This window comes from Chenopodium album, chromosome 5, assembly GCF_948465745.1.
Source record: "Chenopodium album chromosome 5, dcCheAlbu1.1, whole genome shotgun sequence".
NCBI classification, from domain to species: Eukaryota; Viridiplantae; Streptophyta; class Magnoliopsida; order Caryophyllales; family Amaranthaceae; genus Chenopodium; species Chenopodium album.
The window spans coordinates 12869044-12896209 of NC_137838.1; the positions used below are offsets into that span (position 1 = coordinate 12869044).

A 27166-nucleotide genomic window follows, 5' to 3' on the forward strand; every position below is an offset into this window, starting at 1 on the left:
ATAAAAAAAAAAGAAAAGTGAGATAGATGATTGGTTTTAATTATACATTAGGATTAGAAAATAATCTATAATCCCTTAAATCTTCATGATTTAATTTAATCTATAAAATGAATTGTTCATTTCCAACTAAATAAAGGATTCTATCTCAATTTTGTATTTATAATTTGTCATCGAACTATAAAAATAGAAATATTATGTATTAACGTGTATCATATATAATAATTTGATTACGTAAGCAATGTATACAAAACCTATAAAAAAATACCGAGTGCAAACTTAGAGTAATTTTTTAAAATATTTTTTTTCAAGTGAATATCCGAGCGTTGTTTAAGCAAAGAACTAGTTATTATTATTTGAGAGAATTGACTGTTATTCGAAAATTGATACTAATAATAAAATAGCTGACCAAATTTTAGTAAAGTAAAATAAAAAATTGTAAAATGATGACAACATTTATAGTTTTGGATGGAAATTTTTTAATGACAACCTAACAAAGTTTTAGGCTATGACGATGTGATTCTTTATGTAATTTTTTGAATGCAAAATATTAATATCGTGACAATATGAATAACAAATTTAATTACAAGAAAATTAAATCATAAATTAGTAAATTACAATGTATATTAATGATCAGCTAGTTTCATGTAATAACCCAGAGCATCGCCCCGGCCCAAAAACTAGTTAATATTTAGAAAGAGAATAAGATATAGTTTTAGGAATTTAGTATTGTATTTTTTTTTTAAATAAAAAAAACTAATAAATTTAATTAGGTCCTCTTCTCTCCACCTTATTTTTACGAAGCTGAAATTAATTTTATTGAACTGAAATTATTTTTGTTGAATTATAATTATTTTTACAGATTAAAGTTATCTTTACTGATTCTAGAATTTATTTCTACTAAACTTAGGGGTCGTTTGGTTAGCATGGGGTAATCGGAATGGAATGAACAAAGGAAATGACAAGGAATGAAATGAAAATATCTAAAATTTAGGGTGGTGTTTGCTTTAAAAAAACAAAGGGAATGAGACCACCTGTCCGACCACCACACTGCCACCTGAAACATTCACTCTCCAACGTTTCCACCACCAAACCACCGCAAAACCACTCGCCGAACCTCCCTCACCCTTCGCCTCCCTTCTCGGCCATCCCCGCCCCTCGCAAAACCTCCCTCAGCCCCAAAAAAACCCTAAATCGAAATTGAACTTCATCGCTCAATCGAAACAGGGGCGGTGATGAAGGCTTTCGAGCGATGGGGGAAGTGCGATAACCTCCGACGAGGCTTCCTTCTGCTAAATGGACGAACCTCGGTGTTATTTACGACGATTTACGACGACAACGGTGATAAATTGATTTCCACCATTGATGTTACTAAGCTTGATTGGAATCGTCGTGGAAGGTGCGGCGAGGGTCAGGAGAGGGGCGGCGAGGGTCGGGGGATGGGCTCCGATGGTGTGGGTAGGTAGGAAGGTGGTGAGGTGGTGATGTGGTGGTGGTAGGGAATGGGAATGGAAATACCAAGGGGGGTGGGAAATGAATTTAGAAGGATTTGGGGGAATGGAGGGGTAAAGGGAATGGGAAAAACGATTAACAAACAACAACAAAGTGAATCAGGGTGGTTGATTCCCTTTCCCTTTGATTACCTCAAATCAAACGATCCCTTAAATTAATTTTGTTGAATTGAATTTGTTTTTACTAAATAGAATTACTTTTAGGAAAATTTGACATTTGGTACCAGGGAAAGCTCCTTGCTTCACATTTGCTACCCCTTGAATTTTTTTATTTTATTTTACTACCACTCAAACACATGAACTGTTAGATTAACTACCACTGGCATTATTCTGTTACTGTTTATGTGAAGTGGGGTCCACTCCAACGGCTACTTCCTTTTTCTTCCCATTTAAATACGATTTTCATGCTTTGCCTTAATTGCAATCGTTCTGGTATCAATTGGAGCAAATTAAAACACAAATTCTTCAAATTGTAACACAAATTCAATTAAACAATCAAAAGCAAAAGCAAATTCAGTGAGTGTGGTTTATTGGTGATTGCTGGGTTGAATAGGGAAGAATTGCGCAGCGGAAAAGGTTAGTTATTTGGTTTAATCGAACAATTTAGGCCATTAATCTTCAGTTATATGATTAATTAGAAACTTTATTAGTACATAGGAATGATGTGTTAGCTTTAATTGAATTGTAGTGGGTGTAATTTGATACTTAATTTCTGGAAAATAAATTAGGGTTCTTGAGAGTATTGTTAAATTGGGGGTTTTTAATTGGGTGTGTTAATCATGAAATTGAAAGTGTTGGTGGGTAATTATAGTATTTAATGTTTTAATGTATCCTTAATGTTGTGAATATGCAGTGAATTATGGCTTTGGTTAGGTGCTCACCCTCAAAATACAAGAAGTGTGACTGTGGTATTCCCATGGCTAGGCGAACTTCATGGACAAGAGAGAATCCAGGCATAAAGTTTATGAGTTGCAAATTCTATAATCCCAAAACTAAAACAAGGGGATGCAAGAGCTTTGGGTGGATGTAGATGATGGGACTGATTGGCAAAGGGATGTGATCAACCAATTGATCCTTGACAAAAACCTCATGAAGGGTGAGATAAGCTAGCTCACTGCAAAGAGAAGTGGAGGACCTTACTGGATAAAGAAGGTGCCTGCTGACTGAGGTTGACAACTTGAAGCTAAAGTGCAAAGCTCTCAATGGTGACAGGAAGAGGTACTCTAAAGAAGGGCAGCAGAACAAGAAGTGGTTTGGGTGTGTAGCTGTAGGTGTTGTCATTTGTTGTGTTTTGATGATGCTAGGGATGATGTTAGTTGTGCTGAAGTAAGCATAGGATTGTTGTGCTTAAGTAAGCTTAGGTTTAGTTGTGCTTAAGTAAGCTTAGGTTAGTTGTGCTAATGTAAGCTTAGGTTTGTTGCTGTTAGTTGTGGTTATGTAACCTTAAGTTGAACTACAATGGACTCCTTCAAATTGTAACAACTATGGCTATGAATAAATAATGCAACAATTATTTATGGGACAACTGACTTAATTTCATATCATTGCAATGTAAAGTTGTGCAATTGTTCCAAAAGCTAGCAGAAATAATATAATAAGTCATTACAGACAGAAGTTGATACTACAAATTGTTCATTCACTAAAACACAAGCTACAAAGGGTACATAATTGAACTAAACAACTTTGCTCTTGCCCTTTGCTCCCTTCTTTACTGGTAGTGTTGCTGTTGTTGTAGATGCTTGAGATTGCTGAGTGGATACAGTAGGTGGTTTGTAATCCCCCATATTTTCAATTTAATAATAATGTATTTATTTAGTATTTATTTTACAAATATTTTTATATTTTTTTTATTTTATAAGTATGAATTTTATTTGGGGTAAAGTATTATGATTTTAATTATTTTCAAACTAAAACTACTAAGTTGTTATTAGCCCAAACACTTAATTCCTCTACTCCTCTTTCACGTGAGATTAAAGGAAAAAAAAAAAAAGAGAAAACCCTCACTTTCTTCTTCCTTCCTCTTCACGACATTCAGCAAAGAAAAAAAAAAGAAAAAAAAAAAGAGAAAAGCCGAAGCTTTCCCCTGCTGCCGCCGCGCCACCCGACTGCCGCCGCGCCACCTGACCGCCGCCGCACCCCCCTGCCGTCGCACCTGCAGTTCGCTCTCCCCTCTTCTCCTTCCTCTTATTTCTCTTCCTTTATTTCTTATTAATTTGATTAAAGATTCAATCTTTATTTGATTTCAATTATAAAATTATTGTTATTAGGCTTTAATAGTATGTATAAATTACAAAAGATTATAAATTTATGGATTTTGTATGTCTAAATTATTAAATAAAATTTCAGATTATGTATTTTGCATATTTTAGGGTTTAAAACGTTGATTTTTCATGTTTTAAGGCTTGATTACGTGTTAAACAAACTATCTAATCATACTATGTTTAAATTACATTAAAATACAATTATCTTAATCATAAATAAATTTTCAGATTTATTAAAGTTTCAATTTTTATGAACAAGTAGTGTTAATTTCATGTTTTTGTGCTTCTAAACCTATAAAATAATTATCGTGAGTATTTTGTGATTGAAAAAGCTTTGAACTTGATATTCTAACTTTAAAAATAATTTTCAGATTTCATACCTTTTATTTTGAAGCCTCTAATTGCATTGAATTGATATATTCTTGGGTTTTTAACACACTAACTTGCTACATAATGACTATTTCAAGTAATTATGCTTATGGGGTTATTTTATATATTTAAAACAAAATTCCAGATTTATTTACCCACTTTAAAGTTGCTGTAATTTGATATAAAACACTATATTTTCATAATTCTAACATGTAAACTTAAAGTTGGGATGTTATATTACTAACTTTGATTTTTGGGGACAATCTAAAGACTTTATTTTGGTAATTTAAGAGGTTTTAAAGTAGTTTAGTATTGTTGTAATTTTAATTGCTTTGATATTGATTTATTCCTAATTGTTTGGTTTAGGAGAGGACTTTGTAGAAGGCGACTTCTAGTTTTAAAGTGGCCAACCGGATTGTTTACACAAGGTACGTACAAGATACGAAACCTTGCTTGTAGGTGCATGTTTAAGGACGGATCGAGAACTTAGTATCATGTATAGGATTGACTGGGTTAAATTGTCTGGTTATACATTGTGAATTTCAAATGATGTGCACTAGTTTATAATGCAAGTATTGTTTGTGCTTTAATTATGCAAGGTGCGCTTAAAGGCAAAGGTATGTGATTGGTGTAAAGATCAAATTATTACTCGTTCATGATTATGTAAACAGGATGAGTAAAGGAGAAATTCAAGTCTTGTAAGACGAGGTTAAGGTTTTGGGGTGCCTTATGCACTCAAGGTGTTTATACACTGAGGTAGTAATGGAATAATTAATAAATGTTATTTGTCACTAATAAATTAAGAATCTAAATTGAGAATTTGCCATGTTTGATTGATTTGCTTTTGGGATGTTTGTATTGATATGTATAAGAGTCATCACTAAGTCTAAACCTGTAAATCACGTAAAGTGCAAGATGGATGAGCAATAAAACTCTGGAATGGTGCACATCTGGAGTAATGACAATCAGGGGTTGGGGTACATGGGGTATTAGCCGTGTACTTTTATCGAGGTCGTCTGATCTACGAGTCTCTTCTTTCAAATATTATTTTTCTAAAACTAGGAGTTAGGTGAGATCTCATACTAACTACGGTCACGGAGTCGCGCCCGTGGTCGTTGGATGTTTATTGATGTTTCCGAAAGGAGGCATGGGGTTTTTCTTTATTGATGTTCCAAATGGGACATGGGTTGGACAACCTTGTCTATTGCTAAATCCAATGAAATAAATAAACGAGTCAGTTAATATTAATTAGTGAGGTCTTAATAAATTTGATAATCGAGTCGTGAATTGAGCCTATATTTAATGATGCTTGTACTTGAATATTAGTAGCATGTTAGGTATTTTCTCAATTTGTTTTCGCAGCTTGTATGTACTCAGCTTTGCTGACTGCGTGCTTTTGTGTGTGTCTTTCTTTGGTCATGGCCCTCGCCTTTCAATGACCCTGTGACGATCCAATTTTTACACTTGTAATATTGGGGAGCAGAATAACCACAGGTTCTTACACATGCAGCATTCATCAGGGATCTTGAGTAGAGAGTTGGTTGTTTCCATATTATTTATTTTGCAAAGTTTGAATTTATTTTAATTCGTTTTTAGTTGACACTAATTCTTTTGAGGTTGAAATTATTGGAACTCTGAATTTAATCACTTACTACTTTTCTTGGGTTTTGAATAAGGGCCTTAATGGTTCCAACTTGTAATACTTATTTTGATTTAATTCCTTTGTTTTGAGGTTTATTTGAAACTGTTTTGGTTTTCCGCTGCTAATTTCTGAGATAGCCTTAACGTTTGAACACGTGGCGGTAGCACACCAGTAATTCTCTTGAAATTGTTTAGGTTATATACAGGTTTCTCATTGGTTTTTAAGAGAGAATTATTGGGGTGTTACATGGTTGCTGCTGGTTTTGCTCTTGTGGGAATGACCTATTTGCAATGCTCCACGGCCCTACACCAGCTGCAGTCTGTATGGCAATAAGAATATAGACTGAGATACATATATTTGACATAAATAAACATGACAAAACAAGATAGGACTTAAAACACAAGCTTACATTATGTGCAGCTCTTTGTGCCTTTTTTCTCCTTTGTTCCTGCAACTATGGTGTGTTTAGGACAAGTTTGGCGCTGATAACTTTGGCTCAGAAGTTGCAGCTTCAGTCTTAGGTTCATTCCCACAGGTCTTTGCATAATGACCAAGCTGACCACAGTTTCTGCACCTTTTTTGAAATTTAGGTGCTTTTGGTTTAGGCTCTTTGCTGCCAGATGCACACTCTCCCTTTTCAAGCTTCCTTTTCTTTGATTTTGGCCTGCCTGGCATAACCCTAACTGGAAGGGGAATTGGTTGTCTGAGGTCCACCCTTTCCCAATGCTTGGGTCCTAGCATAGGGTTAATTGTTGCCTCATAGGCTAGAACATAGGTGGCCCTACTGTAGTAAGCATCCACATAGTCATCTGGGTCCACTCTTTTATCTAATATACATGCAAATGCATGTACACATGGGATCCCACTCAACTGCCAGTGGTAACAAGAGCACTGCCTAAGTCCTAGGTCAACTGTGACTTGGTCCCCATTCAATTTCACCTCATAGCCGTCCCCCCTTGAAATCTGGACTATGCAATATCTAGCTTGCTGCCTTTTCTATCCTACCAAACACCTTACCCACATATGGCATGTTCTTCCCATCTACTTTTTGAACTCCCTCCCATTTCTCACAGTTCCTCTTCATCATGTAATTCCTTAACCACTCCATCTGAGTGAGAATGGGTTTATCCCTTGCATCTTTTATAACAGCATTAAATGTTTCACAAAGATTGTTCAAAAGCATATTGGACTTGCAAAAATCATCAAAGGCATGTCTGGACCCGTGTTTGGCAGGAATATTTGCTAGGTACTCAAAAGCATCTTCTGATAAGAACTTTATAGACTCCATGGCAACCTCAAAATCAAACTACAATACATAAACAAACAAAAATAGTTCACAACTAGACTAAGAACTCAGAACATGATATAATTGGAAGAGTTTACTCAAGGATCTAGAGACTCACCAAAGTAGTTGCTCTGGCTGCATTCCAGAAAAGCTCCTTGAAAGTAGAACTAGTGAATTGGAGCTTAAAGTTATCCCAAATATGCCTTACACAATATCTCTTCTCAGCTAATGGAATAAGATCATCAAAGGCTTCTAGCAGCCCCTACAAAATCAAACAAAACAATTAGTCACAATCAACTATAAGAAGTTAAAAAAGAAAATTAAAAGGTGTAATGCATGAGCGGAGTGTAAATAACATCACCTTTTGTCTGTCACTCATGAAAGTGAGCCCTAATCCACCATTGACATCACCCACATCCTTCCTCAAGCATTCAATAAACCAGCCCCAGGTTTCTTTGTTTTCCATCTCAACTGTTGCCCAAGCAAAGGGAAATATCTAATTATTCCCATCCTTGCCTACAGCAACCAATGTCTGACCTGGGTAGGCCCCCTTTAAATGATAACCATCAAGGTCTATGAGAGGCCTACAACCTTTGTTAAACCCATTCTTCAAAGCTGCCAGACAGATGTACATCCTCAAGAAAATAGGGGGTTCTGGTTTGTCTACACCTTCAACTACCACATACACCCCACTATTTGGATTATACTTGAGCACAACTTTTCCATAATCCCAAACCCTTGAATATTGCTCTAAAGCTGACCCATAAATCATCAATTTTGCTCTAGCTTTTGCTAGCCAAGCCAAAGAGTAACCAATCTGTATTCCTAGCTCATTTAGCACCCTTGCTCTGAAGCTCTTAATTTTCCATGTAGGATTGCTTCTCCACTCCTCTACATACCTCTCTGCCAAATACTCAGCTGACATACAAGCATTCATCTTGGTTCTCATGCACCTATGCTTTAACCTTAGCTCTCTGATTTGCCAAGCTGAACTGTCATACAACCTCCTTGCTGACACCTTGAACTCACACTTCTTCACCTCATCACCACACTTGCAAAGAGGCAGTTGGCTTCTCTTTGGATTCCATTCACAATTGCACCTCCTCATACAAAATGTGGTAATCCTTTTCCCTCCATTATGCAGGTAGTAGTACTCATACCTGTTCTCTATAGCATGAGTTATGAGTGCCTTCCTAAGCACAACACTGCTTGTGAACTTCTGCTTGTCTAGGAGAACAATTGGATTTTTGAATCCATTGTCTTCTCTGAACCAGGGGCTTGAATATTCATCCTCATCTGACCCATATAGAGACCTCAGTTCATCTGAAACACTGTCCTCCTCCTGCAGCTCAAGATTCTTACACCCAATGTCCTTCATTAGCTGATTCAGCTTCTGATCTGACTGCTCACCAACATCGACAACCTTTAAGTTTTTCTCCACCACCCCTGCTAGACCTCTTCTATTCTGTATATGCCACTCGTCCTGTTCCTCTTCACTGCCATCCAAATCTTCTTCACCAGCCTTCCAATCCATGTCTAAATCACTTAACTCAGAAGAAGATGAACCAGACTCTGATCCACAATCCTCATCCTTGAATAGCCTTTTTTTACACTTTCTCACTGATTTACTTTTCCTGTTCCCCTTCTCCTGCTCATTCACCTCACCAGAAACACCCTTCCCCTTCTCACTCACACCACTCACAGCCCCCTCCTCTCCAGATTCTTTGACAAACCTAGGGCTTCTCCTGCAACCAGCTTGAATAGGTTTTTTAGCTTTGTTAGGTTTCAGTTTTGCTCTAGGTAAGGTAGTTTTAGCTGCCTCACTCTTAGTACACTTACTCAACCTTGGGCTACTCCTAGACACTGGCACAATGCTCAAATCTAGGGTCTTTTTGTTTTTTGTTGGGCTTTTTAATTTTCAGCAATTTTGTGTTTGAGAAGGATTGATGTGGGATGGGTTTGAATTTGATGGGTTAGATCCATTATCATTTGGACTTGGGTCAGTTAGATTAGAAGGGGGTGGATGTGATCCACTTGCGGATGGGTTGGATGTGGTTGGGTTATCCAAAATAACTTCAGGAGGGTGATACCTGCCCCACTCTTCCAACCCCACAGTTTGAAACAGCTCCACATGTCCTTCATTGTGTTTGGACTCTAAGAAGCCCCTAACATCATCATCATTATCAATTCTCTTCTTCCCAGTTGCCCAAGTCCTTCCCCTCTCCTTATACCACAAATTATAAATCTCAAAAGCCTCCTTAAACCCTAAAGCTATTAACCCTTCATTACACAAATACCTTAAATAAGTCACACTCCTCACATATGACACTGGAACAACATACTTCCAGTGAACAAACCCACCTTCATAAACCAAATACTTCTTCCCCCTACGCTCCTTTTCCACAAACCCTCCAAATAACCTCAGCTTAATGTCAATAGTCTCATCCTCACCATCCATATTTCTACAATTAAAGCAAGTCCAACAAACAACAAAATCAATTTTTAATTCACCCAACACAATACACAAAGTAACAATTATAAACACATAATACCACATTACTGTATACCCACACATGATTAGTTAATTGCACAATTAGGGAATAAATTAACAAATCTAAACACAGAAAACTAGGGTTTACTAAAACAATAATTTTGTCTAAACTGCCCACATTAACAGTATAATATTGTAAATTGCCACAAATGATGCTTTATTGGACCACTACAAGTACAAAAATGGGTTCTTACCTGTCAAATGGTGTCAGGAGAATCTTCAAGCTTCCACTTCAGCAATGAAGTTGATGCTGCTTCCAGTAGGACCTCCTCCTTCAATCACCTTCTTAAACGCACACAAAAACCCTAAATCTGAGGATAAGTTAGAGAGAGAAGTAGATTGACCAACTGAAAGAGAGAGGAAGAAAGATTCGAAAAGAAAAAAGGGAAATAAAATACTTCAACTTGGTCAATTATGGAGGTTGGGAAGAATTAATGGGAGAAGAGAGAGAAAGGCAGAACAGAGTTACGGGGAGAGAGAAGGAGTTAGATGGGGAGGTAGTTAAGAGTGTGGGCCCCAGTAACGTTTCTTTAACATAAACTGTTAAATGGTAGTTAATCTAACACTTCATGTGTTTGATTGATAGTAAAATAAAAATAAAAAAAAATTTAAGGGGTAGCAATTAAATGTGAAGCAAGGAGCTTTCCCTGCTACCAAATGTCAAATTTTCCTTACTTTTAATGAATTGAAATCATTTTTGCGAATTAAAGTTATTTTTACTGATTAGATTTATTTGTACTGAAATTTATTTCTTTTTCTACGGAACCAAATTTGCTTAACTAAAATTATTTTTACTGTCTAAACGGTCATAGGCTATTCAAATAAGCAATTTCCTACTGTATCCGCAACAGGATTTTGTGAAACATTATGGAGTATTTAATATTTATATATATATATTTTTTTTTGGAAAGAATATATTTAAGTATTCTTATTTCCTAATTGGAATATTTATTTATTTATTTATTTATTTATTTTTTGAAGACTCCTAATTGGAATATTTATGGTACTGATATAATAATTTAAAGGAAAAACTCGATCAACAAAAATTCGTTATATTATCAACTCTGAAATTAGCGTGTAAAAAATATCAAAAAAAAAAAAAAAAAAAAAATTAGCGTGTAAAATCTGTTGCTGCCTTAACTACGAAGGAAACAAAATAATTGGGAACTTCGAATTTAAATTCTGCTTTTTTCATAGATTTGCAGTTTATCCCCACTTCTCAGAGAAAGAAGAAAACCAGAATAAAAGGGGATAAATAAAAATGGGAATTTTCTCGAATAAGATTTCAAAGGAAGTCCTGAAACCCGGAGATCACATCTATTCTTGGAGAAACGCCTATCTTTACTCTCATCATGGTATTTTTCTTCTCTCCACTTTTTCTGGATTTATTTTAATTAATTTGTATTTTACTTTTGTAATTTTGTGGGTTTTTTCTTCCTTATTTTGTACCCTTTTCTAATTAAAGCAAAATGTAGCCGAAATTATTGAAAACCCTTTTCAATCAATTTTAGTAATTTAATGGGTAGAAGTTAAAATGTTGTTTGGGATTTTTACATGTTTATGGGAATTGGGTTTTAATTGTTTGTTTCTAATTTTGTCATTTTCTGGAACTTTCTAATTTTAGACTTTGTTATCTTTAGTTTTATGATAATGAAATCTAATACTTTTGAAACATAATTGAGGTTTTGACAAAGGGTATTTATTACTTTTATCTTATTATGAAATTGTGTTTTATTAGCTTTTGATCTTGTAACTAAACAAGTATTTTATTGGGAGCATTTTGATGATGGGAAAGTAAGCACAAATTATTGCTGATTAGTTTCAGCTTATTTGTTGGATTGATATGAATCATATGTTTCACGATTTCATGAAGTATGTGATTTAGTGGGTTTCATTCATCGAGTTATGGATTATTTTGTAGAATATAGTTGACCAGTTATGTTTGGACTTCTATATGGTTTGACTGCCTGAGAATAAGAACCCTGCGATACTCTTCCCACTTAACTCGAAATAGCGTGATTGAGATTATGTTCTGTAATGAAGGTAGCTGTAGATTTTGGCTGTTATTTGCTCTTATCAGAAGTAGTGTTTGGGTTTGGTAATCAAACAAAATCAATTAGAACAGTTATGGTACGATTTTCACTTTGTTTCTAGATGTATACATGGTTCTGTTGTGCTCTTCACCTTGAATTCTTGCGTGTTGTTTAAATTTTAGACATCACTGCTTGTCATACATTATCTCTCCATGATTTGGTTTATGTTTGTTCAAAACATGATGTTCATTCTGGTTTGGAGTTACGTTATATCCATTTATCAGGATATAGCCATGTAGTGCTGGTTCAGGGTTGACACGATGGAAAGTCAGGGATGTAAGTTAAAAAAAATAAATAAATAAGAAAAAAACTGTGGAGAAAATGGTCGTGGTATGAAAGTATCAATTTTCAACTTATTTCTTCTTATACCTAAGGTAGAGGGAAATGTTGTTGCATCATTCTTTTATTGCTATTGTTTCCTTTATTTGAAGTCCTGTTCTATGAGAAGTATTGACATTGAAGGGTGGCACAAGGAGTAGTGACGAGTGAATATACAATTTTGTTTCAGAATAGATCAGTACTTTTGTCACTTTCAGTCATGATAGCTTGTAGTAGGTTCATAGTGGCTTCCCTATTTTTTTCTTTTTTATGACTTGCGGTAAACCACTAAATCCAATTCTGTGTTCAATTATACTGCTTTTTAATGCAAACAAAAGTTTTGCTCAAAATATTTTTAGATGTGTAATGCTATCTTGGTGGTTAACATGCTGTTTTCAAGATATAGTATTTCTTGATGGAAATGTTATTTATTTGGGAGCAATCTATATATTAATCGTTACGAAACTAGTCCTCATTCTAGTAGCTGTGGGTTAAGTTTGTTAGATTAAAAGTTGTAATATGGTTTTTCATTGAAGAGTTTATTGGTATCTTTCAATTCATGGGATGAGTTTGATTGGGATAGATTGGATGTGTAAGTTTGCTTATGCGATGCTTTTAGACCTAGGGCATAATATCATTGGTTCCCTTAATACTTTTTGTTGATTGAAAAATTGTCCAACTTTCTTCCACTTAGAAATAAAAGCTGTGTTTCCATCACTAATTCACTATTTAGAAGTTATATCTTGAAGAAAACTTTGAACGCTTATGTGTATCCTTATTCCTTTTAAGAAATAAGGCATAGTGCTTTTGTCATGGTTGATATAGATAGTCTGACCGCTCACAACTCTAACAAGTCTTAAAGTTTGGAGTAAACATTGTACATCAAGACTTGGTAGGATTTTTGACAAAACTTGCAGTTCTGATAATTAGCCTCATCTTTTGGCTATTGTGATTTAGGCCCATTGATGGTGTGATTGGATGAGACTTTCACAAGTGTATTTTTAAATTCATCAATAATGTGTTTGGAGAACTTACAAGTGCTTACCTGGCTTTGGTGTAATCCGTGACAGGCATATATGCTGGCGAGGGAAAAGTCATCCACTTTACAAGAGGACCAGGCCAGGAAATAGGCACAGGAACTTTTCTAGACAATATCGTCTTCAGCTCATCAGCTTCCTCTGATCGCACAAAAAGTCCATGCCCTGTATGTGGTGACCAATCAAACCTCAGCGGTGTCATTTCATCCTGCCTTGACTGTTTCCTCTGGGATGGCGAGCTTTATCTCTTTGAATACAAGGTAACACCTGCTTTCTTCCTTGCTAAGGCACGTGGTGGAACCTGCACGTTGGCCCCCTCAGACCCACCAGAAGATGTTCTATCCCGTGCTTCTTTTCTCCTAGAAAATGGTTTTGGTGGTTACAACATCTTCAGGAACAACTGTGAGGACTTTGCCATATATTGTAAGACGGGTTTGCTTGTGGTAACAGACATTAGTGTGGGTCGAAGTGGACAAGCCACTGCTTTTGTAGCAGCTGTGAGTGCAATTGTCTCTTCCCCACTAAGATTCTTAACCACTAGCTGTAGTGGGTTGGCAGCCGTGGGATGTGGTATGTACTGTGTTAGCAGGCTGGTGGCTGACATTGGAGTGAGGCGTGATGTGATGAAGGTTGCTGTTGAGACGCTCGTTAGCCGCTGTGACGTTGTCCAGTCAGCTGAGACTGGAACTGCTAAACTAGTTCTTGTTAACAGCTGTGATGTAGATCTGCCAGCTGAGACTGAAACTGCTACACTAACGCTTGTTAGCAGCTGTGGTTTAGACCTGCCTGGTGAATCTGCTACTACTAAACAAGACTAGTATTTGGCTGTCTTGGTCAAGGCCAGCTTATTGATGGCTGTCTCGATGTAGACCAACTCCTCAGGTTATTGTTTGTGTTCTGGTGTGAAATTATCTTATTTATCGAGAAAATTCTCTGATTTGTTGGAAATGTAATATCTGATGTCACCTATCCTTGTTGGAAGTTGGCTATTAAAACTTTTGGGCAATCAAATTGGTGTAAATACTGAACCTGTACGACAAAGACAATCTCTGTGCAAGTTGTTTTTGGATGTCATTTGTTTTCAATCTAGACCTTAACTTCATCGCATAAGATTTTTTATTTACTAATGAGGGTTTAGCTTAGTGATAGAAATTGATGGCGCAGTATTTTAGTCTGGTAACATAAATCGATTGAACATAACAGTATGCCTTGTATGGAATGCTTGTTAGCTGATTAAATGAATTTACTCTGTCCATCTACTTCCATTTTAAGTCGAAATTGTATTGATGCCGTATTTGGCAACTGCCATTAATTGTTTAACATAATAATTAGACAAAACAATTAGTTAAACAGTTAAGGCAAGTAGACTTTTGGCAGTCGTAATAGCCTTGAGGTAGTGTTTAATTTTGCTGACAAGCCCTAAGAAGTAAGAACAGAATATATTAGAAGTCATGACAAGAAAATTACGCAAAGTGCTTCAACCTCTGCAAATGTAAATTTTACATGCATTGACATCAATTATACTTCTTCAAATGCCATTTTTAGTGTACCAAAAAAATAAATAAAAAAAATTTAACATTACAACTACGATTCTTTGCTAAAGCAGCTGCAAAACTAAGCAGACGGGGGAAAATTTTTTCTCACAGGAAGGGGAATTTAGTTACAATTAACTTCAGAATACAAGGCCATGTTCTCGCGCTGCATCAGCAAGGGCTTTAACACGTCCATGGTAAGGGTAACCACCTCGGTCAAAGGCCACCTTAGTTATTCCTTTCTCCAAACAGTTTTTGGCAATAATCTCACCTACCTTCTGTGCCACTTCCTGTTATCAAATACACAATAATCAGCATGACATTCCAGAAAAATTGTACTCAAACAAATTTGTTTAAACAAAAAATGATCAGATAAGAATTCCATGTACTCATGTTGGATTGTTAACAGTCTCAAAGAAGATACTATTTTTACAAAGTTGCTCTTTATTCTACGATGAACTACAGTTAGACATGTGGCCTGTTATTATTTACAAACGTAGACTTTAAAGTTCACCACTCTACAAGAACATATTGTTACAGTAGAAAGTCCAGATTCCTGCCACAGCTAATTCTCACCTTAAACAAGCTCTCATGATTGAATTCTAGATAATGGATTAAAATAGCTTAGAAAATTTAACATACTTCATCGTGTTTCAGAAGGATAAGAAATGCAAGCCAAGCCAGGATACCAAAGATGATCATATACAAAATCCTGTGTAAAAAAGATAGAAAGCAATGTTTTTAAAGACAATATACTTACAATCGTGGGACCTGATGAATAGTCAATGCTCTCTGAGATAAGTTTCTGCATTGTAGAAGCTGAAGCAAGAGTGTGCATTTTAGTGTCATCAATTACTTGCACATAGAGATGCTTGTTGGAGCGGAAAACACAAAGTCTTGGCCTTTCTGGTGTCCCTTCAACCTGAGGAACCTCAAAAATTAGTGTTGGAACACTTGGAATACAGTGAGATGTCAACTTCCAAGACTGTAGAGTTGGATTCTAAGATACAGAGGAATAAAACCCCCAAAAAGCAACATTTCAAACAAGAACTATAATAGAGGATAGGATTTTTAAAGAGAGCTCAAGAAGGGGTGATAAGGGAAAATTAACATTTGCTGACAGTACACGCTTGAGTTTAGTTTCTTTGAAAAACCTTAAACCTTAAACAAAAAGAAGGCAAAAAGAACTGCTCCAAGTTCATCCCACATGTACGATGAATTCAAGCTCATCAATTGAACCACTCTCAGCACTTAAAAGGTGATCAGCAAATTTAAGTTACAATATTATACTATTTGATGCTCTTTTTACTCTCTTGTTATCCTCAAAATTAATATAAAGCATGTTGAAGGCTTTGATTGATTGATTGATTGAACTGATATAAAAATCCCACCTTTTTATAACAAATAATATGTATCAAATGACTTTGTATATATAGTAGTTTCCTAATGTTGAATGACCCATCCCCTCCATTTTTCATACCACTTGACTTTCCCGGATATGGAGCCATGGGAAGTAACCATTTGCTCTATTATAACATTCTAACAGCTACATATAATGACACTTTCATGAGGCAATAATCAAGAGATAGTTTTGACTGATGCATTAAGTGTGTGACTGTCCCCCACATGAAATTATGAGTCTAAACCAAATAAGGTGTAAATAGTTCATTAAGTGCATCAACATTGCTCTTATGAAGACCATAGAAATAGATTCTCTTCCATACAGCCTGTTTTATGAACCCTTCAGTTAAGCAGAGCTAATCTTGCACCAAATAAACAGTCCATATACACCAAAACTTAGGCCTCTGAAATTACCAACAATGAGGGATACACGATGCATATAGAACTCTAGAATCACAAGAAGAACCAAATTATTATGTCCATACTCGTTATTCGTTTAAATTCTCCGCAAAATGACACAGCAACACAGTTTAATGGACTTCAAACCACATTCCAACTGAAATAATTTCACACCAAAAACACCAATGCTCTTAGATTGCATACTAAGGAACCAAGCTCACAAATCACAACATGTATCCAAACAAACTCTCCCTTACATAATCTTATAATTCCAACATTGTTTTTACACTCCAAAGATCAAGAGCAACAATTTATAGGGTCATACTCATCAAGACTCTCAATGAATCCAACCATCCATCAATCATACAAGTCCTACATTCTTCCTAACAATCCGGACACCCGATTTGTGGCACGACAACGGGTATGGTAACGCAATTCACTACCTAAATTTATCAACACACTACCAATCACCTCTTTTGGATACCAATTCATGGGATTTAATCAAATTACCAGGACCCTAAAATTCAACTTCCAACACAATAATTTTCACAATTCACTTCAATTCCCCAACCAATGTCCACACCATACCAAAACAGTAACTTCCAAAATTACAATTCAAAACAAAACAATTCTTAAAACAACAAAATACCCAACAAAAATTGAAGCAAAATGGTCAAACCCCAGAAACAAAACAAACCCAGAAACCAAAAAGTTGCTTCAATTTCAACAAGAGAAAAGAGGTGAATTCAATAATACCTTCTTCCTAATACGAACATGGCGGGCAGTGCGGTCTTCGCGGCGAGTGTGAGCCTTAGCTTGAATGATTGGAAGAGTTTGTGGGCGGAAATTGACGAAGTTGGGCGGCTGAAAGAGTTGTTGTGAGGAAGAAGAAGAAGCTAAAGTGGAATGGAAGAATGAGAGTGATGCTGAGGCAGAGGCAGCCATGCCTGAATATTTTGTGAGCTTCTGTTTTTCTCACTCTTGTTTATCTTCTCCATTGCCGTTCCCCCGCCTTTTTATCGTTGAGCACCTTATCCTTTATTTTTTTTTTCTTTTTTGTGTTTTACCGTTTTACTATAATTTGATATATACATCCGGGTGTATCGTACACCTAATAACTCATTAAAGGTTAGTTTTTGCTCATTCATTTGATAATATAATAAAAAAATAATGAAAAATAATCGTTAAAATGAGAACAAAAACTCATATAAGAGTACAGTACAACTGGGTATATATAACAATCTCTCCTGTTTTACGGAGTAATAGGTTAGCGACCCTAATTATTTTATGCAAGTGAGAGGTTAAATTGTTTGTAAAATTGACTTAAGGAGTTTATTGATGTGTTGGTAAATAGTAACTTTGTATCGTGATTTGATAAACAAAGAACTATTGGTTTATTTATTTTTAGAAAATTTGTCAACTAGTACCGCGTATTAATATCATTTTGAAAATTACTATAGTACTGCGAATTAAAAATCTTATGAAAATTACTTTTATAAAATATTTAAAAATTTTGATTTTACTACCAGCCTCCCCTTTAGACCATTTATAACGTCATATTTCCTCTTAACCCACGTTTAACCATTAATTAACCATTTAAACGACTCAAAAATAAAAAGAAAAATAAAATCCCTCCTAACCTGATTATCCTAGCTAACTAATCTTCCACGTCACCATTGCTAAATATTCTCCAAGCTTCTTGCTCCAAATTTACACTTATTTTTCCCATTGATTCTCCAATTGGTCCCGATGAACATGTAATTCACCTCTATTAAATTCGGTTTTTAGGGTTTTCGAATCCAGGGTATTAAATTTATTCAGGAGCAATCTAGAAGTGATGCCATTAGTTAATTGGTGTTTAATTCTTGTATTGAGAATTTAAATCTCTTAAGGGATTATTGTAAGTGCCGAATGACTATTATTATTGAATAAAATCACCCCTCCCTATTCCATTTTTTTTAAAAAAAAAAAATCAGCGCTATCAACTAAGCATAATTTGTGATTTTGCTTTGAATTAAGCTTTCAACGAATTCTAGCTTTGAATTGTAAATATTTTTTTTTTGGGCTCCCTCCTTTACTGCTTCCTCCTTTTTCATTCATTGCTTGAAATTCTGATCAATTTTGCAAAGTAAAGTATTCAGTTGTAGAGCAGAAGATTGTGACGCCAATTTATAGGGTGGTCTTCAATAGAGGTTGAAGGTAAGAGGTCAAAGTGGAGTTTTGAGAGAGAAAGATAGGAAATGGGGGTATAGTTTAGCTAGGGTAAGTGGTAACCATGTGTTAGGAGGAATTTTATTTTTCCTTTTTTTTTGGGTTGTTTAATTGGTTAATCAAGAATTAAACGTGAGTTAAGGGAAAAGATGACGTCATAAATGGTCTAAAGGGGACGCTGGTAGTAAAATCAATTACGGTAGTAATTCACAAGATTTTTAATTCCCGGTAATAATTTTTAAAAATGACATTAATACGTGGTAGTAATTGACAATTTTTCGGGTTTTCCTGTTTTAGTAGGTTGGTGACACTGATTATGTTATGCGACTGAGAGTTTAATTATATGGTTTATAAAATTGATTTAATGGGTTAGTTGACGTATTGGTAAATAGTAACTTCGTATCGCGATTTGATCAATAAAGTGTTGGTTATACTTCAAATGACATTTTTATTTAGTGCTCAATTTTCAAAAGGTTCATATAGAGTTAATTGTTACAAATACAATGTTTTAATGAGAAACTCCCGGTTTTTATAAGCAAACTATATTAGGTCCTGTGTCATGCATGATTATTTCACTAAATTTAATCAATAAAAGGAAAAAAAAATTGTATTAAAAATAGCATAGATAAAATACATTTATAACATATTTATTATCTTTTAATTTTGTGTATATAATGAAATGAAGCATGAAATATAACGAAAGAGTCAATTAGACAATTGAGTATATTAAAACTACATCTACGTAAATGTTAGACCACATGAGTGTTTTAGAAATTCAATGATAAATCAGTATAAAATTTTCTTTATATATATATATATATATATATATATATATATATATATAGGGAGGGATCCGGTGAGAATATGTCTATATGTGAGAATTCATACTTATATGAGAACTGATCTAAAATTTAGAACATGTGAGTATAAATTTAGAACATGCGAGTTAAAATATAGAACATGTGACTCAAATTATTATTTTGAACATATAAGTAATAATTTAGAACATTTGTGTGAGTACTATGTTTAGAATATCTGATTTAAGAATTAGAACAAGTGATTAAAAATATATAAAATTTGCTTTATGAAATTTTAAACATATGAGTAAAATTTAGAACATCTGATTTAAAATTATGAACATGTGAATAAAAATTTAGAACAAACTGATATAGAATATAGAAAGTGTGAGTAAAGAATTTAGAACATACGAGTAAAAAAAAAAAAAAAAAAAAAAAAAAAAAAAAAACATGCGCCTTAAAATATGGAACATATAATTAAAAATCTTAGAACACACGTTTTAAAATTTAGAACATATAAGTTAAAATCTTGGAACAAGTTATTTAAAATTTATGACATCAAACTTAACTAATTTATGTTTTAGAACATGTGAGTACTAAATTAGAACATTTGATTTGATTTAGAACACCTAAGGAGAAGTTTAGAACATCAGATTTAAAATTTAGAACATAAAAAGTGTTCTCACATTAGAAAAATTCTCACGAGAGCCTTCCCCTCTATATATATATATATATACGGGGTAGTTCCGCTGAAAACAAGGCTTATGCTGAAAACAAGACTTAAGCTGAAAACAACAAATCTTAACCATTCAATATTATCACAAAAGATCATACGATTTAAAAGCCCTAAGATCTTTCCAACCTTACATATAATCAATTAATCGTTTTAAGGTCACTACATACTAAAATAAGGTAACTTTATCTAAATTTACTACATTTACATAAGGTCACTATATATAAAAATAAAGTCACTATATATAAAAATGACGTAACTATATCAATTTTCACGATATTTACACAAAGGTCATTATATACAAAAATAAGGTAATTTAATTATATCAAATTTGACAACATTTTTACATAAAGGTCACTATGTACAAAAATAAGATAACTATATGAGTTGTTGACTCCATTTATATAAAGGTCACTATGGACATAAATAAGGTAATTATATCGACTTTGAGTTTTTTACTCCATTTACATAAAGGTCACTGTATATAAAAATTAGGTAACTATATCAATTCTAACAACATTTACATAAAAATTGCTATATACAAAAATAAGCTGACTGAAACAAATTTTACAACGTATCCATGATGCTAAGGACATTATATACAAAAATAAGGTAGCTATATATAAACTTGGAATATTTATATCAATTTGACACTATTTACCCATAGGTCACTAAAAAAAAAAAAAAAAAAAAAAAAAAAAAAAAAAAAAAAAAAAAAAAAAAAAAAACTAACTATGTTAAAGTATAACAATTTTGACGATATTCACATAAAGCCACAAAGGTCACTATATATAGAAACAAGGTTACAACCGTTTACCCAAAGGTCACTATATCACCACATGCCAAACTATATGTAAGCCTATCAGGCTATCACTCAAGTAGCTCCATCTCCAATCGCACAACCAGCTGCAACCATTAGCTCGCCACCGTACCAAATCTCGGCCGCTGCACCACTTACCAAACACCAATCCGAGCTGCAGCAACTCCCGAACAACACCACAAGCAAATGCCTAAGCAAACACCATCAATCGTAGCAATTAATAGGAAAAGAATATAAAAATTCTAATTGCAAAACCAAGAAACCAAATCTGATGCATAAATGGCAAAATAAACAGCCACATGATGTTCTTTTGACAACAACCATGTGATTGAAGCAACTTTTGATGTTTCAATTACCTTTCGACGAGACAAAAGCTGAGACTCATACTCCAACAACCAAAGTCAGGCTTTCAGACTGTAAATCAGTTATAGTCGCATCTCACACCCACACAACAACCAACAATTGCTCCACCAATTAGCCACCAAAGCCCGACTCCAACATCACCAATTCGACCTCCAACAACCAACATTTCAGCCACGTGACGATTAAATTCCACTGACATGCATATAGATTATATGCAAAAATTACAAAATTAAACAAGGACAACAAAGTTAAGTGCAAAAATTACTCATAGAAACCTAATTAACTAAAATCAATCAGAGTTAAACAAAATACTATTCAAACCTACAACTATGAAAATGAAAATGTAGTTGATACTCAAAAATTCAAATCAAGTCGATAATTAAAAAAAAAAAAGGCAAATTTTAAAATTAAACAAAAATCAGAAACAAAAAACTAAAATAATATACAAATCATAAACGAAAAACTTGAAAAATTACTCAGAAACAATGGTATAACGAAATTATGAAAAAAAAAAAAAAAAAAAAACTCAAAAACAACGATTATGAAGTGAATCACAAAAAAAAAAAAAGTAAAAAAAAAATTACTCAAATCAGAAACGAAATACTCAAAAACAAAATTACGGAGTACTCAAAACACACCGATTTGGAGCTAAAATTTCAAGTTCAATCTACAAAAAAATGCTCCTGAAATTCAGAATACTAAATTCATAAAGCATAAAGCTAAATTAAGTACCTCAAATCAAGAAAACTAGCGACATTAATCAAATAAAATAAAATTTAACCAAATTACTCACATGATAATAGATGTAGAGCTGAGAAATTGATGAAGAATCAAAGTAATTGAAAGTGAGTATAGATTTTGCAGAAGAATTGGGAAAGTAAGAGAGAGAAAGTATGAGGAAAAAGAATAGAACGTGGAAAATGAAGGAGGAGAGAGAGAAAGTATAGATACTCCGTATTTAGCATGAAAATAGAGGAGAAAATCTCAACCGATAGCTTTGCTGAGTTAGTGTAGATTGTAATCTAATGGTCTTAATTGCCCGTTTTCAGCCATAGGTTTGTTTTCACGTGATCCACACTATATATATATATATATATATATATATATATATATATATATATATATATATTTTAAATTTGCAAATTGGAGCCATTTAAAGTTCGTATTTTGCAAATTGCAGCCATTTTAAAAAAAGTTGCAGATTGCAACACAAAAATTCATATAAATTGTAAATTGCAGTCTGATTCAACTTTTTATCGGTTTACAAGTTGAAAAATCTTCGATTAAGGTTTTAGGGGCCATTTATTCCTTAAGATTCCAAATTGAGCTCGGAATTAGCAAAAAAATAACGCAAGTATCTCGTTTTGCGTAACAAAAATGTATCGATTTGTGGAAAATTGTAAATATGAGATACTTACGTTATTTTTTTTGCTAATTCCGAGCTCAATTCGGGTCCTTAAGGGCTAAAATGACCCCTAAAACCTTAATCGAAGATTTTTCAACATGTAAACCGATGAAAAAATTGAATCGGGCTGCAATTTACGAATTTTCCATATATATATATATATATATATATATATATATATATAATGCGGGCTGTCTCGGTGAACTGTCGTAATTGTATACTTGCTACCAACAATTGTCATGGATTTATTCACTCCTTAAAACCCTAAACACAAAATATGAACAGAAGGTACACGAATTGTGGAGGTCGTTGTGTAAAACTTGGGGGGCGTGCGTCACCGTAAAACCTGTACTGGACTACTGGTGGTGGCGTATTTCGCTTCTAAGGTAGTGGTTACCAAACCACGACACAACAGAAGGAGAACATGTCTTTAATTCAAGTATGTAGATCGAATTTGTTTTAGGGAAGTTCTTGATTTGTCTATTACCATTATTCATGAAATCAACATGTATTTTTTTCCAACACTTTTTACCTTCAATATGTTTTTTTTTTTTTTTTTTTTTTTTTTTTTTTTTTTTTGACAACAGCAAAACACAAGAAACTAAGAAGCAAAAGAAAAAAAAATTAATTCTACAGTCATTAGCTATAACGTGGGCCTGAGCCACTTGGTCCCTACTAACCTTCCATATAACACAAGTCCTAATATTCACAGCCATCATCTGGATGTCCCGGATAGTCCACAAAATACTGATATCTGCTGCCAGCTGATTACCCAGAGTTTTAACCAAAATGGAAGAATCAGAGAACAGGAAAACCCTTCGAAACAACCCATCGTAATGCCATTAAGCAGACAAGAGCCTCCGCATGCAAAGCCGAAACTGCCTTGCAGGACTGCCCTCCACCATCCTCGAAGATGTTACCATCTGAAGAAAAAGTCAACCCTAACCCTGCATTGCCATTGCTCTTCGTCCATGAACCTTCAATATGTTATGAATAACAATAACAATAACAATAACAATACTTGGTAAAACAAAAAAATCAAAGTCATCAAACAAAACCCCTCCTAACAAAATTCACCAACATAAAAAACCCTATTTAGTAATGTGGTGCTAGGCGGCTACACAAATAACAACTCATAATTAAATTCACCCAAGTGTATATAACAAATTCTAGGTAGTATTCTACTTACAAGTTACGAGCGCGCCCATAAAACATTATTTTACCGTTATAAAACATTCAACTTGTTTGCCTCATTTTCATTCATCATCTTCATCATCTCCGTCAAACAACCGACTATCGACGCTTGAATTTACTGAAATCTCTCTGAATTTCTCTCTCTTCTCTGCAAGCGCCAACCTTTCGTTGTCGTAATTCAGTAACATTTTTTTTTTTTTTTTCAATTTCTCTTCTTCTTTAATACTAACCCTGTTTTATTTGCTCTGTATATTTCTTCTTTTGTATTATTTTTGTTGTTGTTGTTGCTGTTGTTTTTGTTGTTGTTTGAATTTTAGGGTTTTGTTGCATTCGTCGGAACTTGGTAATTCTTGCAATTCAATCAATTTTACACCATGTCAATTCACATTCGCTACAATTTGACCCATAATCGAATCAAAGAAAACGTAAGAATTTAATCCCTCTTTCTTTATTGATTTTGAATAATTATCGGAAATTAGGTTAACGGCTACTGATAATTTGTGTTTTTTTGGGGTTTTTTGGGAATGATTTGAAAAAATCAGTTGGAGTTGGATCGATTCATTCCAAACAGATCAGCTATGGATTTCGATTATGCTCACTACATGCTGACAGAAGGGTGGAAGGAGAAGAACAAGGAGAAGGACCAATCTCCCTCTTCGCCGTCGAAGGAAGCGTACCGGCAGCGTTTGAAGGAGGTGTTTGGGATGAACAGGCCTAGGATTCTTGCTTTCAGTAACAAACCACCTGCCCCACATCCCATTGCCACCCCCAGCTTGGAGGCTGTGTCTCTTCGAAAGCGAATACGTCGTGTTCCTCAGGTTTATACACTTTTCTGTGTTTATGATTTCAATTGTGTGTTATAATTTGGTGTTGTGGAAATGAGTCTGAATATTATGAAGATGAGTATGTCATAAAAAATTATGTTTGTTTTGTATGTTGTGTTTTGGTGATGTTGATTATTAAGACATTGTTTTAAAGAAGAAATTAATCATGAACCCTTGTGTTATTAACTTATTTATCTCTCTCTTTAAATTACTTGGATGAGATTGATATTATGATGGTGTTTAATGAAATTTATATGTATGATTGTGAACTTTAGTATTTTTCTTTGGGAGTTGTTAATTAATTATGATTTAGTCTAATTTCTACAATTCTACTGTCAAATTATCTGTTTAGGGCTTAGTGTATGATAAATGTGTATGACTGCGCGTTATTGGCAACAATTTTCCAAAGCTCTTAAGCAAAAGAGGAAAAATCTTACATAGTAGGATTGTAGTAATAACTTTTAAATTTATGAGGCATAATTTTGAAATTTTGAATGAATACTATAGTATATCTTATTTTCAGAGTTCCTGAATGTGTTTGTATGTAAATCTTAGGTATGAGTTACCAATCATCTTTAACTGAAGTGCATAGTCTTGCTTAGCCTACACATGTGAACTTGCCTGTTGCTTAGTGCCTAGGTCCAACACCATATTCTTACTGTGTTCTGCTCTTTTTTGATATTTTCTTGGTTCTATTGTTAAAATGTACACTGTGATTGTGTTGCAGACTGCAGAGCGCATACTGGATTGCCCTGGCCTGGTAAATGACTACTACTTGAACTTACTCGATTGGGGTAAGGGCAATGTTCTTGCCATTGCTCTTGAAAACACGGTATACCTGTGGGATGCATCCACACATTCTACATCAGAGCTTGTGACTGTTTCTGATGATGAAGGCCCAGTGACTAGTGTGAGCTGGGCGACTGATTGTCGTCATATTGCCATTGGCTTGGACAATTCTGTAATTCAGGTCTGGGATTCCACGGCCAGTAGAAAGGTGAATAAATCTAACTTGCATATATTCCTTTATTTCTAGTTTTTGTTAGTAGTCCTTGTTTCTCATCTGCTTTATAGGGTTTTATGTTTGGCTTGATTTCTTACTGTTATCGTTTTGTTCTTGTAGTTGAGAACATTAAGAGAAGGTCACCAAGCTCGTATTGGTTCACTGGCTTGGAACAGAAACATCCTCACCACTGGATCAGCAGACAGCAGAATCATAAACAATGACTTGAGAATTAGGAGTCATATAGTTGAAACTTACAGAGGACACCGGCATGAAGTTTGTGGGTTGAAATGGTCACCTTCAGGTCGATATCTAGCCAGTGGAGGCAACGACAACCTTGTGCACATCTGGGATCGATCAATGGCCAGTTTAAATTCTGCTACTCAGTGGCTGCACAGGATTCAAAACCACACTGCTGCAGTTAAAGCCCTTGCTTGGTGTCCCTTTCAGAGTAACATGATGGCTTCTGGAGGAGGCATGAACGATCAATGCATAAAATTTTGGAACATTAATACTGGTGCATGCTTGAACTCAGTAAACACTGGATCCCAGGTTTCGGCTTTGCTATGGAGCAATAATGAGCGCGAGCTGCTGAGCTCACATGGGCTTCCTGATAACAATTTAATATTGTGGAAATACCCATCAATGGTGCAGATGGCAGAGCTTACTGGGCATACGTCCAGAGTACTTTTCATGTCTCAGGTAAAATTTCTTGATTTATTGAGAAATGCAGCTTCCATTTCCTAAGTTACCTCATTATTTGTATTTTACTGATGTTCTGAAATTTATGTTACAGAGCCCTGATGGCTTGGCAGTAGCTTCTGCAGGGGATGAAACCTTGCGCATCTGGAATGTATTTGGCAATCCAGACCAAGTGACGCCTAAGAAAGAAGCGACTCGTGAGCCATTTGCTCATGTGAGTCGCATCCGTTGATACAGGGGATTATCATTAATCTAAAATGTTTCTGTCTATATCTTTTGTAATTACTGGATAGTGGATATACATTCTTAGTTTGTTATTATAGTTAGTCCATGTATATACCTAATTTCTAGGATTAAGCTTAGGTTAGTTACCATTGTATTTTTATATAACTGATACATTGCAATATACTTCAGCTTTCCAACTATTCTATTCTCAACATGTTATCAAAATTTTGGTTTTATTTTTACTCAACCTTGAAATGCGTTATTGCGTAAAGCACAAAATCAACCACAAACATGAAATAAATAGATTTGAATCTATTTAAAAATTTCTTAATTAGGGGCAATAAACTTAGGGGAAAATCACACCTTGATTAACTCGTTTAGCTAATTGAATGAGTCCTTTTACCTCCTATTTCCCTCTGTTTCGCATCTCCTAAATCACTGCTGTGCACCACCGTTATCAACTTACCCAGCATCTTCTACAAGGAACTTAGGC

At 34.6% G+C, this 27166-nt stretch overlaps 4 protein-coding genes and 1 long non-coding RNA gene across 5 annotated transcripts; 2 read left to right on the forward strand and 3 right to left on the reverse strand.

Moving 5' to 3' along the window:
* Window positions 1-6245: 6245 nt before the first annotated feature.
* Window positions 6246-7531, reverse strand: LOC145632612 (uncharacterized). Its single transcript, XM_081684965.1, has 4 exons — window positions 7427-7531; window positions 7184-7327; window positions 6793-7086; window positions 6246-6650 (listed from the first exon to the last, which is right to left on the reverse strand). The coding sequence occupies exons 1-4, from the start codon at window positions 7529-7531 to the stop codon at window positions 6246-6248; spliced, it is 948 nt and encodes a 315-aa protein (XP_081541091.1).
* A 3163-nt stretch (window positions 7532-10694) lies between these two features.
* On the forward strand, window positions 10695-14133 carry LOC145631931 (protein LEAD-SENSITIVE 1-like). The gene is made up of 2 exons (XM_081684164.1): window positions 10695-10971; window positions 13098-14133. Exons 1-2 carry the CDS (start codon window positions 10878-10880, stop codon window positions 13880-13882), a joined length of 879 nt encoding a protein of 292 aa, XP_081540290.1. The 5' UTR covers window positions 10695-10877; the 3' UTR covers window positions 13883-14133.
* A 416-nt stretch (window positions 14134-14549) lies between these two features.
* On the reverse strand, window positions 14550-17393 carry LOC145630471 (large ribosomal subunit protein uL18c). The gene is made up of 3 exons (XM_081682730.1): window positions 17153-17393; window positions 15357-15518; window positions 14550-14886 (listed from the first exon to the last, which is right to left on the reverse strand). Exons 1-3 carry the CDS (start codon window positions 17339-17341, stop codon window positions 14737-14739), a joined length of 501 nt encoding a protein of 166 aa, XP_081538856.1. The 5' UTR covers window positions 17342-17393; the 3' UTR covers window positions 14550-14736.
* Window positions 17394-20563: 3170 nt separating this feature from the next.
* Window positions 20564-22266, reverse strand: LOC145630472 (uncharacterized). The gene is made up of 3 exons (XR_014112057.1): window positions 22114-22266; window positions 21314-21512; window positions 20564-21147 (listed from the first exon to the last, which is right to left on the reverse strand). It is a non-coding gene; the product is annotated as an uncharacterized LOC145630472 (long non-coding RNA).
* A 1644-nt stretch (window positions 22267-23910) lies between these two features.
* On the forward strand, window positions 23911-26864 carry LOC145630473 (cell division cycle 20.1, cofactor of APC complex-like). The gene is made up of 5 exons (XM_081682731.1): window positions 23911-24344; window positions 24462-24737; window positions 25471-25740; window positions 25867-26448; window positions 26543-26864. The coding sequence occupies exons 1-5, from the start codon at window positions 24294-24296 to the stop codon at window positions 26678-26680; spliced, it is 1317 nt and encodes a 438-aa protein (XP_081538857.1). The 5' UTR covers window positions 23911-24293; the 3' UTR covers window positions 26681-26864.
* The last annotated feature ends 302 nt before the right edge of the window (window positions 26865-27166 follow it).